Consider the following 13,629-nt stretch of genomic DNA (forward strand, 5'->3'; position numbering starts at 1 on the left):
CAACAGACAGGCAGACATATGCACAAACACAGACAGACAGGCCGATTGAAAGTCCGACAAATAAGACAGGCCGACAAAACAGACATGAGCCAAAGAAAACATTATTAGAGGCCAGGCCATTATAATTTATCTTGGGGTCCTTAAAATAAGTTACTAAGAAATGCAAACTCGGCGACACGCATTCCCTCTTAGCCACCGAACCAGGGGCTATTACACTGGGCAAATTCTCCGTAGATCTTCAGTCAAACCACGATTTCCGCTGGCGTGATTCTTATATTTCCGTGGTTTTCTGAAGTGTCCACGATCTTCCAAAGCTACGGTAGATTTCACTGAAGGACGACGGTATTACTCACCATCATTATCATCAGCAATAACAAGAAACCAATGAAAACCACGCAAGCAGAAATCATGGTTTGACTGAAGATCTACGGAAAATTTGCCCAGTGTAAGCGAAGACGAAGTCGAAGGAAGGCGCTTCTAATACGGTGAAGTGGAAACCGTTCTCTTGCCTTACTCGAGCGGTTCTTCCGGCTCCGTTTGGGTTGAGTGAGCGATCCTTCTCCCTCGTAACTGGACGCTTCAACATCAACACCCAGATCTTTTCAACGTCGTGTTAGCATTTATTAACAGTTATGTGGTTAGTTTGGTTCTTTAATTCCATTTTTGGGACGGAGTTAGTTACAAGTGTTGGATTTTCACAGTTTTAAGTCGATATATTACAAAGTTAGTCGTAGAAAGTGATGTAAAGACCAATACGTCCTTTGAACAATCAGGCGTGACTCTCGTAAATGGCCGGAGCGGAAACTGAGAAGTGCCCAAAGAGGAACAGAAAGATCAATGATTGGGAAAACTGCAAATGGATGAAGGAATAATCAAAAGTAAGCAAAATATAGGCAATGAAGTTCAATGGTAATAGTTAAGACATATAGTACGTAGGAGAAGGAGGACAACAGATGGACAAAAATGTGACAGAACGATAAATAAGCCAGATAACTGATCAAAAAAATAGAGGAAGCCAGTAACCTATATGAATCAAAAAATTATGAGGTAGCATATGAAACGTTAACATCGAAACTGGAAACTCGAGAAACATGACAGAAACGACTGGAAACATACAGCGAAATAATAAAGGCTAATGATGATGATGATAATGATGATGATGACGTGACCGAAGTTTGCATCTTTTGCCCTGAGTGAAAGCTTTGTGGCAGGTGAAAAAGGATATAAGTAATGAGACAGGTGAGTTAAGGACAGGTAAAGTGAGGTATGTCCGCCGTTTCCAGGTGTCACAGTGGAGGCTGCAGGTGGGCAGGAAGCGGGAGGTGCAACTGCCTGTATGACCCTCTCCACATACCACTCCACTTCGCCTCATTCCTGATCCCGCCTCGCCCCGCGCCCCGCCCAACCCCACCCCTCCCCGCCCCGCCCCAGCACCCATACCAGAAGGAAACACGCAGCTCTACGGGGCACGGCGAACATACGAGTTTTTTTTTTCTTTAATCTGAATCCTCAAGAATTTCCAAGCGAGATAACTGTACATACCGCAACCCCCCTTTCTTTTTCTTTTTTTTCTTCTCCTCCTTCTCCCCTTCACCCCTTCGCTCCTTCCCTCCACACCTCCCTTAGGCCACCCCTTCACGAATGTTCACTCCTTCCACATACCACCTCCACCCATCCAAGACCTCCATCCCCTCCCTTCCACCACCTCCCACTCCACAATGCTCCATACATCCACTACATCACCCTTACATTCGCCCCCTCCTCTCCCTCCCACCCATATCCATCTCTCCACCTTCAGCTCCCCTACCAGTCCACTTTTCACCCACCCCCATCTCCTCCATATCCCTTCCACTCTTATACTCTACTCATCCACGCCTATCCACTCCATCTCCTACCACTTCACTACCCTCCTCCATCACCACAACCCACTCCAGCCTTCCAAGCTAATCCACCCCATCTTCTACTCCACCCAGGCGTCCATCCCCCACCCACTCCACCTCCCTCCACCATCCCTTCACCACCCTCCACCCCCTTCCCCCACTCCATCTCCCTCCACCCCCTTCCCCACCTTCATTTCCCTCCACTACCTTCCTCCTTACCCCCCCCCCAGACCCCCAGGCACCGGAGTGGAACTGATCAAGACTCGACACGTTTAAAAATGTTGAGGGACTTTTCCGGAGCAAGTTCAGGGTTGTGCACTAAAAACAGAGGCCGTGACGTCACCGGCCTCTCGGTCACGACGCCTGCACGGTAAACACAGGCGAGGGTGCTGGGGGGGAGGGGGGGAGGGGGGTAGCGGTTTAGGGGGAGGATGATGGTGGTGGTGGTAGTGGTGTATTTTCTTTCGATTTTCTTCTCCTTTTTCTTCTTCGTCGTCTTTTTTTTATCCTTCCTCTTCTTCGTCTTCCTTTTCTTCTAGTTATTTTCCTCCTTCTCTCCTTCTCGTTATCGTCTTTTCTTCTTTTTCTTCTTTTTTCACTTCTTTCGATTTCCTTCTCATTTCTTCTTCCACGTCCTTCAGTTCTCGTTTTTCCTCTTTCTTCTTCCTCTTCTTCTTCTTCCTCGTTCTCGTCTTTTTTTTTTTCCTTTTTCTTCGACATTTTTTTTTACTCTTTTTCATTTCTTTCGATTTCCTTTTCGTTTTCTTCTTCGTCTTATTTTTCTTCTCCTTCCACGTCCTTCAGTTCTCGTTTTTCCTTTTTCTTCTTTTTCTTCCTCTTCCTCGTTCTCTTTTCTCTTCTTTTTCTTCGTCTCACTTTTTGTTCTTCCTCTTTCTTTCTTCCTCGTTTTCGTCTGTTCTTTTGCTTTTTTTTCTCTATTTCTTCTTCTTCTTCTTTTCCTTCTTCTTTTTCTTCGTCTGCTTCTTCTTCTTCTTCTTCTTCTTCTTCTTCTTCTTCCCTATATTCTATCGTCTTATTCACTTAACATTAATTCCTTCTCCTCTTTTTTTCCTTCTCTTTTATTCCTTATATTAACATTTCATTCTAGTTTCCTCTCCCTCCTCTCCATCTTTTCGCATCTTCCTTCGCTGAACACCCCATTCCCAATCCTCCTACTTCCTCTCCCTCTTTCTTTTTAGATATTTAATGCTATACAATTGCTTCTTTACTCTATCCCGCCTCTTCCCTTCCATGGTTATTCCTGTCTTTTGTTATTTTTCTTCTTCGTTTTCTTCTTCTTCTTCTTCCTCTTCTTCTTCTTCTGTTCTAGTTCTTGTTCTTCGTGTTCTTGTTCTTGTTCTTGTTCTTGTTTGTGTTATTATTATTATTATTATTATTATTATTATTATTATTATTATTTCTCTTCTCTCCTTTCGTCTTTTTCTTTTCTTCTTTTTCTTCTTCTGCTTCGTCTCCTTTTTCCTCTTCATTTCCTCCTCCTTCTCCTCCTCCTCCTCCTTCTTCCTCTTATTCACTTCCTCCTCCTCCTCCTTCTTCCTCTTCTTCCTCTTCTTCTTCTCCTCCTCCTTCGTCTCCTCCATGTATCCAACAATTCACCGGCCTTTCCTTGAACTTTGTCGCCCTTTGTCTCGGCAAGTTTCATTTCTTTCTCCGCGGTCACGAAAGATTTTCACCCCTTTTGTCTGATTGCCTTTCCTTTTTTTCTTTCCTTTCTCGCCACATTCCCGGTACAACTATTTTATTTTATTTTCATGGCCTGTCACGCGAAAATTTGAAGTCCACTATGTCTCACACACACACACACACACACACACACGCACTAACTCACTTAAGTGTCAAAGATAGTCATTACGTCAGTTAAAAGAGTAATTTAGCTGCGTCGTGTTTGCCTCCCGCCCTCTTGTGTGTCTGTCTCAGCTCGGGGAGGGAGACAAGGAGGAGGAGGAGGAGGAGGAGGAGGAGGAGGAAGGAGTGACACCGTGCACTGGACCTGCTTTCCCTTAAAACAGAGAAATTCGAAACGGTCGGAGGAGGAGGAGGAGGAAGAGGAGGAGGAGGCGGAGGAGGAGGAGGAGGAGGAAAAAGAAGAAGAAGAAGAAGAAGAAGAAAAAAAAAAGAAGAAAAGAAGAAAAAAAAGAAGAAAAAGATGATGTTGATGATGATGATGACGATGAAGAGAAGGAGGAGGAACTACAAAGTGGGTTAAGAAAAAGAAGAAGAAGAAGAAAAAGAAGAAGGAGGAGTAGGAGGAGGAGGAGGAGGTCTTACATTTTTTCTTCGTGTCGTCGTCTGGGTCACCGTTTTCAAGAGTACCGCAGGTGAGGGTCAGGGAGCTTGTTTATAGGATTTCCCCGTGACCTTTTTTGTCTTTTATAGAGCTCTTCACACCCCATCTCCCCACCACCAACGCCCCACAGATCTCCCCACACCTTCCCCATGTCTTCAATTCCTCTCTCCCCAAACATCGACTTCTTTATACTCGTCTCCTCACCTCTGTCTCTTCACCTCCTGTCTCCTGCCCCGTCTCCTCCTCCTCCCCAATCCCCCCAAAGCCAGCCTCTTCACACCCCATCTCCTTGTATCTCGTCTCCCCAGATTCCTGTCTTATTACACCCCTTCATCTCACGCCCAGTCTCCCTGATCACCAACACCACCACTACCCATCCCTTATCGCATGCCCTGTCCCATCCTCACGCCTTCTCCTCCGCCATCCTCCCTCGCCTTGCATGTCCCGTCTTTGTTATTGTGGGAAGGTACAGTGATCCAGCGCAAGAGTGGGATTCGAAGTAGACTGCTGAATGATGATTGTGTCTTATTGAATGCCATCTCCTCCGCCTTCTCCCTTCCCTCGCCTTGCATGTCCTGTCTTTGTTATTGTGGAAAGATGCGGACGTATAGAGTGATTCAACGCAAAAGTAGGATCTAAAGTAGACTTGTTGATCGATGCCTTTGTCCATGTGCCGCATAGAAGGGACGATCAGGCAATACATGTGTGAGGTTTGTCCTACCATTCAAGGATAATCGTAAACCGATGTAGTGAAGTAGAAAAAAAGTAATGTGTCGAGTCTGAAATTATATGCAGCACGGACACGCCAGACGCATGGGCTGAGGCTGTTGTTGATTTTTAAGACACATTATGATGAAGATTATTAGCATTTTCACAGCAAAGAAACATATTTGCCGCATTGAGGGATTTTTTTTTTTTTCAAACTTGTCCATCCTAAGTAACGTAAATAGCGGACGATGAAGAAAAGATTAATCAGACTATCTTCTACGATGAGAAAAAGCCTGGTCTAAACACTCTTCTCCCTTTAAATGCGACACTGATAAACGCGAATGACATAACAATTAACCACTCGACAACCAGCCAACCAGTCAGTCAGGGTAGAGCAGAGCAACCGACTCCCCATAACAGTAGAAAAAATAAACTAAGGGATGAAACAATTACCCTAACCCCGGCCTTTCCTCTAAGATGGAAGCAACAGGGTAGGCCTAGTCAAAGCCAGACAGGATCGACCAACTGACCCCTAAGAAAAACCCTTTCTTAAAACATGGAAACAGCAGCATATATTCCCTTTAAACCATAAATAATGAAATCACAATAATTAGAACCATTACCAACACTTCTTTTCCTCTAAGACTGAAGGGACCAGGCTAGTTAGAGAGCCAGACAGGATAGAACTGACACCCTTAATAAATAACAATGCCTTTTTAACATTGAACAATTTTTAACATAGAACAATTAACGACTTTCCTTTTCCTCTAGAATGGAAGGAACCATGATCCATACCAAACATCTCGGGCCTAACACACCCACGGAGGATTTAGCCTTCGTAGAGGTTGTGAGTATTTCCGCGGGTACTTTTATGAGCCTAGCGATAGTTCTATAAGGCTTTGCACCATGAGCGTGAGAAAAAAAACACTCATGAGAACCAAACTAAACTCCTTTGTGGTCTTTGGAAATATCTGTTGAGAGAGCCGAAAGAGGGCCGAGCAAGTGACTAACCTTGAACACTATTTGACTTGGCTTTTATAGGAGTTAGGAATCATTTTCAGAGGTAGTTTTATGATCCTGGTGGTGGTTTGATGATGCTTGTGCCATGAACCTAAAGAAATAGTCAAAAGAGCCCGATTTGTCTCCTTTTTGGCATTGGGAGATATGTGATGTGGGGAGAGGAAGCATCTGACACTACCGACCTAACTCCCTTAAAAGCAGAAATAATCGCGGATCTCCGGGCGCCCAAAGCGAGTCTTGTTCTGTCACCGAAGCCCCGAGTTCCACGTCCTCTCCGCAGACACGAGGACGGCGAGGGAGTGTTAATCTGGCCTTGTATCTTGTCCCTCCTCTCTCTCTCTCTCTCTCTCTCTCTCTCTCTCTCTCTCTCTCTCTCTCTCTCTCTCTCTCTCTCTCACTCTTCCATAAAACGTTTTTTTCTCGCTTCCTTCCTTCATCTCTCTCTCTCTCTCTCTCTCTCTCTCTCTCTCTCTCTCTCTCTCTCTCTCTCTCTCTCTCTCTCTCTCTCTCTCTCTCTCTCTCACACACACACACACACACACACACACACACACACAAGGCAGTAACGAGTGAGATATTCCCCCACTAACCCTCTCTCTCTCTCTCTCTCTCTCTCTCTCTCTCTCTGTAATAATAATATTGAACCTGCACCGCATTGAGAACACGCCAGACCGTCGACTATATAAAAAGATCGGCTCAGTTTCCCTTCTTCCCTTCACGTCCCACTACACAATGCAAACGTTGCGTGCCACTCAGCGGGATACACATGCCTTGTTCTTCCTCTTCGGCAGCGGCGGCGGCGACGGAGGCGGAGGAGGAGGAAGAGAAGGACGGACTATATAGCGCCGCATTCACTTCCTTGTTATCATTATTATTATTAGTGATGGGAGTGCTGGCGAAAGTAATAGTAGTAGTAGTAGTAGTAGTAGTAGTAGTAGTAGTAGTAGTAGTAGTAGTAGTAGCCTTTGGGTTTTTACTATACATGGGCAAAAAAATAAACAGCCACAAATTTCCTCCTACGAGAGAGAGAGAGAGAGAGAGAGAGAGAGAGAGAGAGAGAGAGAGAGAGAGAGAGAGAGAGACAGACAGATACAGACAGTGACAGACAGACAGACAGACAGACAAAGAGAAAAAAAATTCGCCATGCCTGAGAATCTTTAAATCAACGACAGACTCCTTTTCAATATCAGAGAGAGAGAGAGAGAGAGAGAGAGAGAGTCACCGCACCGGATAGCCTGTCTAGTACTGTTACCCCAGTTGTTATTGCGAGCACCTCCCCTCCCCCCTCCCCCCCCAAAGATGTCCACCTCCCTATGCCTTCAACCTCTCCACTCCTCCACCCCTTCTTCCCGCCCTTCTCTGATGTCTGGTGGAGGGGTGCGTCTCTCTCTCTCTCTCTCTCTCTCTCTCTCTCTCTCTCTCTCTCTCTCTCTCTCTCTCTCATACCTGTCTCCTTCAGGTTGATGTTTCCCAAGGGTGCTGCGGTGATGGAGGAGGAGGAGGAGGAGGAGGAGGAGGAAGACAGGAAAAAGAAAATCGAGAAGAAAATATAACGTAAAATATGATAAGAGAAGGAGGAGGAGGAGGAGGAAGAGGAAGATGAGAAGCATGCATAAGGAGGAAGAAGACAGAGAGCAGGAACCATAAGGAGTAGGAGGAGGAAGAAGAAAAAAAGAAAACGAAGGAGAGGTGAAGGAAAACTAAATAAGAGAGGCAGACAAGCAGAAAAAGAAGCGGGGGAATAAGAAATGGAAAAGGAAGCGGAAGAAGTCGGAGGAAGAGGAAGAAGAAGAGGAGGAGGAAGAGGAAGAAGAGGAGGAGGAGGAGGCAGGTAGGCAGGCAGGCAGACCACAGGGCGCCGCTACAGGCCTATACAAGAGCGGAGGGCACGAACCGAGCCGCCCACGTCCTGATACGCCAAAAATATAGTGCCCAGATGGTTACCTTGACAACCTGGTGACCCCGGCGGCCCAACGGAGGAGGAGGAGGAGGAGGAGGGGACGATGACTGATGACGATGATGATGAAAAATGTGAGAACGTGAACATACGCGGGTTTAAAGGAAGATTTGGAGGGAGGAAGAGGGGAAGGAAGCAGAGCAGGAGATGAACGAGCTAGACGAGGAGGAGGAGGATTGGGAGGAGGAGGAAGAGGAGCAGGCGGAAGGGGCGTATAGGAAACACAAACAAAAAAAGACTGAAGAAAAAACACACCAAAGAAAGATACAAATTATTTCCTTTACCTCTCTCTCTCTCTCTCTCTCTCTCTCTCTCTCTCTCTCTCTCTCTCTCTCTCTCTCTCTCTCTCTCTCTCTCTCTCTCCATTTCCTTGCTAACTTGACAATCAGAGAGGCAGGAACAAAGCTATGAAACTAATAGCTTGCGGGAGAGAGAGAGAGAGAGAGAGAGAGAGAGAGAGAGTTGGGTGGGGCTCGATAGCATCACGCCAGCCAGGTCTTTCAAACGCTTGGAAATAAAAGAAACGATGCTATCACGACCTGGGCCAACGCGACGCACAGGAATGGAGGGAAGGGAGGGAAGGGACGGGGGAGGGAAGGGTGGGGGGATGAGGGAGAGAAGGAAGGGTAAAGGTAGGGTAGTGTGGGGTGGGGTATGGTAGGGGACGAAAGGGAAGGGAGGTGAAGGAGAGGAGAGAAGTGGGGTAAAGTAGGGTAGAGAGGGTAGAGGAAGCGAAAGAAAAAAAAGGAAATTAAAGGATAGGGAAGTTAAGGGAGGGGAATGGAAGGGAAGAGATGGGAAGGGAAGGAAAGGAAAGGATAGGGAAGTAAAGGGAGGGGAAGGGATGGGAAGGGAAGGAAAGGAAAGGATAGGGAAGTAGTGGGAAGGGAAGGGAAGGGAAAGATAGGGAAGTAGTGGGAGGGAAAGGGAAGGGAAGGAAAGGGAAGGAAAGGAAAGAGAAGGGATGCAATGAGAAGGGAAGGAGGGGAGAAAAGGATAGAGGAAAGGACAGAGGGTAAGATGGACTAGGCTTTAAATTTAAGGAAAGTGAATTGAACGGGACGGATAGGAAGGGAAGTGAAGTGAAGGGAGGGATGAGGAAGGAAAATGAAGGAAGGGAAGAGAAGGGATATGAAGGAAAGGAGAGGGAAGAGAAGGCCCAAAACCTCATTACACATTAGGAAGTTTAAATGACCAAAACTTGTGACAACTCCTTCCTTCCCTACATAAAACTGCCCCTTGCGATCGTGTGATTAGGGAGGGCTCAATCATTATGGTCTACCCCTACGTGTCTGCCTCTTCCCTCGTCTCTCCTACCTCCCTCTCTCCCTTGGTAGCCTCTGTCAGTCTTGCGGTGTTGCCAAATGGTGCAGAGGAAATTTCAGTAGATTATTGCGAGAAAAATCAGTAGGTAGGTAAAATTCGGCAGACGCACTTTATTATTATATGCAGTGGTTCTTGTGATATATGTTATGTAGATAAAATGAAGTCAAAAAGCATTATATCAGTATTTTTTATAACTATTTGGTGAAAATTTCGAAAAGCAATATACAAATTATTCATGAGATTGATAAATTATTTCTGAGATTCATCAAAATTTCAGTAAATCTCATGATATTTCGGTAGATCTGGCAACACAGCAGGCTGAGTCTTGTCGCTTCCGGTGTTCTCATTTCGCAAAGCTCAGACGCTTCATTTTGGCGAACGTATAAGATTAGCAAGACTCGAGGACTCAAGAGGAAAGCGTAATGGTCTTGTATTGATGTTCCTCTGTTAGCTTTGCGTCGCCCATGGAGGAAATAAGGAAGCTGCTGGATGTAGTGTCTGTCTGCCTGTCTGTCTGTCTCTCTCTACCCATGCCAATGCTAACAAGACTTAAGGACTAAAGTAAAATTCATAATGGTCTGGTTATGATGCTCTTCTGTTTATGTGTATTCTGCTATTTTAGTTTTGCGTCGCCCATTAAGGAAATAGGTTAGGATGATACTGGATGGAGTATCTGTCTTTGTCTGTCTGTCTCTGCCCGTGCCAGTACTACATAACCAAGGAAGAACGGCCTCACAGCACTCGCCTCCTCCTCCTCCTCCTCCTCCTCCTCCTCACGAAGAAAGCAACACTCGAGTCGCTTCAAGATCCCCTCAAAAGATTAGTACGCGAGCGGACTCCGACACCACCACCAGGAAGGAAGGAAGAAAGGAAAGAAGGAAGGAAGGAGGGAAGGAAGGAGGGAACTCGTGAGCGAATTAATGAGCTTTTTTTTTTTTGTGTGTGTGTGTGTGTGTGTGTATTTTGTCTCCTGGGTTCTTTATCTTTTTTTGGGGGGGACTCTTCTTAAATGCTGAAGTGTCCTTTTAATCTACTTTACTGGGTCTGTCTGTTAGAGAGGGTGACAAATTCTCCTTCTCTTCCTCTTCTTTACCTCCTTCTCCTCCTCTTCTTTACCTCCTTCTCTTCCACTTTTCCTCTTCTTTACCTCCTTCTCCTCCTCTTATTTACCTCCTTCTCCTCCTCTTCGCCATATCTTACTCCTCCCTATGTAAATGTTCGAATCATCTTTTTTTTTCTTTTTGGTCTTCCTCCTCTTCTGAATCTTCCTCCTCCCTCCCTCTCCTCTTCCTGTTCCCTCCATTCTTCTTCTCCTCACGTGTCCCTCCTCCTTTGTCTCTTCCTCTTCCTCCTCCTCCTCCTTTGTCTCCTCCTCCTCCTCCTCCTCCTCCTCCTCCTCCTCCTCCTCTGCATCTTCCTTTTCACCTGTTTCTTTTGCATCTGTTCCCTACATTCTTCCTCTCCTCTTGTGTGTCTTCCTCCCCTTGTTGTGTCTTCTTCCTCTTCCCCACCTGTCCTCCATATATTCCTCCTCCTCCTCCTCCTCCTCCTCAGGTACGCTACACGTCTCCCCGCCCAGCTGAGGTAATCTATCCACACGCTTGACACGGCTCCCTTCTCAAGACATGTTAACCCTTCTTTTTCTTTTCCCTTTTTTTTTCTGCGAAACACACACACACACACACACACACACACACACACACACACACACGCACACAGATAGCGGGTAGTATATTGAGACACGTTGATAGATACCCTGACTACGACGAGGAGGAGCGAGTAACTGAATTTTAGTCCTTTTTTCTTTTTCCTTACGAGGTCGCGTTGCTATTCCGCGCAGGGTTTTTTTTTTTTTTTTTTTTCATTCCTTATTGTCGTGCCTTTCATATACATACGACAGACAGACAGACGGGCATAGACAGGCAGGAGGCAGGCAGGCAGATGCACACTAAAAATATCTATGGTGTTAAATCATCTTAAATAACTCTCAAGATCCTGTGCAAGAGTGAGTCAAACCTATACCTAACGTAACCTAACGTAACCTATACCTAACTTAACCTAACGTAACCTATCGTAACCTAACGTAACCTAACCTAACCTAACCTAACCTAATCTAACGTAACCTAACCTAACCTAATATAACATAGCCTAACCTAACCTAATCTAACGTAACCTAATCTAACCTAACCTAACCTAATCTAACGTAACCTAACCTAACCTAATATAATATAGCCTAACCTAACCTAATCTAACGTAACCTAACCTAACCTAACCTAACCTAATCTAACGTAACCTAACCTAAACTAACCTAACCTGTGATACCTGCACCAGAACCAAGCTCAAGGAGGGGAAAATGTTATCAACCACCGTATTTCAGCGTCTGCATGCCTAATAACGAAATAAAACTATCATTACTTCTATTATTATTATTATTATTATTATTATTATTATTATTATTATTATTACTATTATTATTATCATTATTATCGTCTGGGGCTGAACTAGATGGATTACAACTACCCTAACTAAGCTTACTTTTTTAGAACTATTACTTTTAATCACTGACTATACTTGAAGCAATAACAACTATAGTTCATGCCAATAGGAGTTAAGGTGAGGACTAAACTTTTGCCCCACTAACACGTGTCTCCTTTCCGTGTCTCCCTCAACAGTTAAGCATACAATACAAACCCACAAACCTTTATCATAAATTAAGTATATAAACAATAGGAGCAATAGGCGTTAAGGAGAGGGCCAAACTCATGCCCTACTAACACGTGTCTCCTTTCCGTGCCTCCCTCAACAGTTAAGCATACAATACAAACCCACAAACCCTTGATCATAAATTAAGTATATAAACAATAGGAGCAATAGGCGTTAAGGAGAGGGCCAAACTCATGCCCTACTAACACGTGTCCTCTTTCCGTGCCTCCCTCAACAGTTAACCATACAGTATACAAACCCCACAAACCTTTATCATAAATTAAGTATATAAACAATAGGAGCAATAGGCGTTAAGGAGAGGGCCAAACTCATGCCCTACTAACACGTGTCCTCCTTTCCGTGTCTCCCTCAACAGTTCACGTCGTCTGGGGCCGAGCGGGACGCCAGGTGTCGACGGAACTCTGACTGCTTTATGGTGAGTGCGGCGGACAGCGTACACACACACACACACACACACACACACACAACACCAGCAGCAACGGCGTGTGTGTGTGTGTGTGTGTGTGTGTGTGTGTGTGTGTGTGTGTGTTTCTTTGTGTGTTTTTCCTATATTTCCGAGCAAAACAAAGTCAGTCTGATGTTTTTATATTTACCAAAACCGTGTCAGAGAGAGAGAGAGAGAGAGGGGGAGATGAGGAGGAGGGCGACACGTGATGGAGAAAGGGAGACGTTTTGAGAGCGAGAGAGAGAGACGTGTGGGCATCGTGTACAAGGTCACGGGTGCGACGGCCCCTTCCTCTCCCCCCCCCCGGGTTAGGCGTCTCTCCCCGGGGTGATACCATCGGAATCTGGACGTGCGTCACCCCGATGATCCTCAGGAGGTGCACCCCCCCACCCCACCCCACCCTCACGCCCTCACGCCCCCACGCCTAGCCACGCCCTGCCCCCGCCCTGTCCTTTGATCCATTCTCTCTCTCTCTCTCTCTCTCTCTCTCTCTCTCTCTCTCTCTCTCTCTCTCTCTATGTATATTCGTATTCTCAGACGCTCTCGGCTCTCACTGTTCATCTATTTCCAATGTGTCGGGTTCTCATGAGTGTTTTTTTATATTCTTTTTACGTTCATGGTGTAACAGAAGCATTGTCAAACTACCACTAGGCTCATTAAACTACCCATGGAAATACTGACACAACCTCTACAGTCTACGGAAAGCCTTATCAAATGTGAGTGTGTGACCCCTGAAATGTTTGAGAAAATGGGCTTCATGGGGTCGGTATTGCCAAATGTTGCCACATCTCACATCAACATTTTTTTTTTTTTTACAACAAAGGAGACAGCTCAAGGGCACAAAAAAGGAAACAATAATAAAATAAAAAAGCCTACTACTCGCTGCTCCTATAAAAAAAAAATAAAAGAGGTGGCCGAAAGAGAGGTCAGTTTCGGGAGGAGTAAAGGAAATAAGTAAGTAAGGAAGGAAGGAAAAGAAGAATGAGAGGAAGGAACGAAAATAAAATAAAAGAAAGAGAAAGAAAGGAAGGAAGGAATAAGACCAAAAAGGAGATCACTCGGATTTTAATGAGTATCTTTTTAGGTTAAACTACCACCAGGGTCATACAACTACCCAAGGAAATGATCCGAATTCTTAAAAAAGCCTTGTTAAATATATGAGCCCGGGCGCCGAAATTTTTGAGAATATGGACTTTTATAGAGTTTGAATCACCCTTCCCCGCCCACCGCCCTGCACCACCCCGCCCTGTCACCCACCTCC

The 13,629-nt window shown here is 45.4% G+C and overlaps 1 protein-coding gene across 1 annotated transcript in view; it reads left to right on the top strand.

Moving 5' to 3' along the window:
- The window catches only part of LOC126998719 (uncharacterized), a 50,289-nt gene that overhangs the window by 23,058 nt on the left and 13,602 nt on the right, over positions 1–13,629 (top strand). The window contains exon 2 of the mRNA XM_050860708.1: positions 12,279–12,338. Within this exon, the coding sequence (XP_050716665.1) occupies positions 12,279–12,338 (60 nt within the window). The remainder of the gene's footprint in view (positions 1–12,278; positions 12,339–13,629) is intronic.

The sequence above is a fragment of the Eriocheir sinensis genome, chromosome 15 (assembly GCF_024679095.1).
Source record: "Eriocheir sinensis breed Jianghai 21 chromosome 15, ASM2467909v1, whole genome shotgun sequence".
NCBI lineage: Eukaryota > Metazoa > Arthropoda > Malacostraca > Decapoda > Varunidae > Eriocheir > Eriocheir sinensis.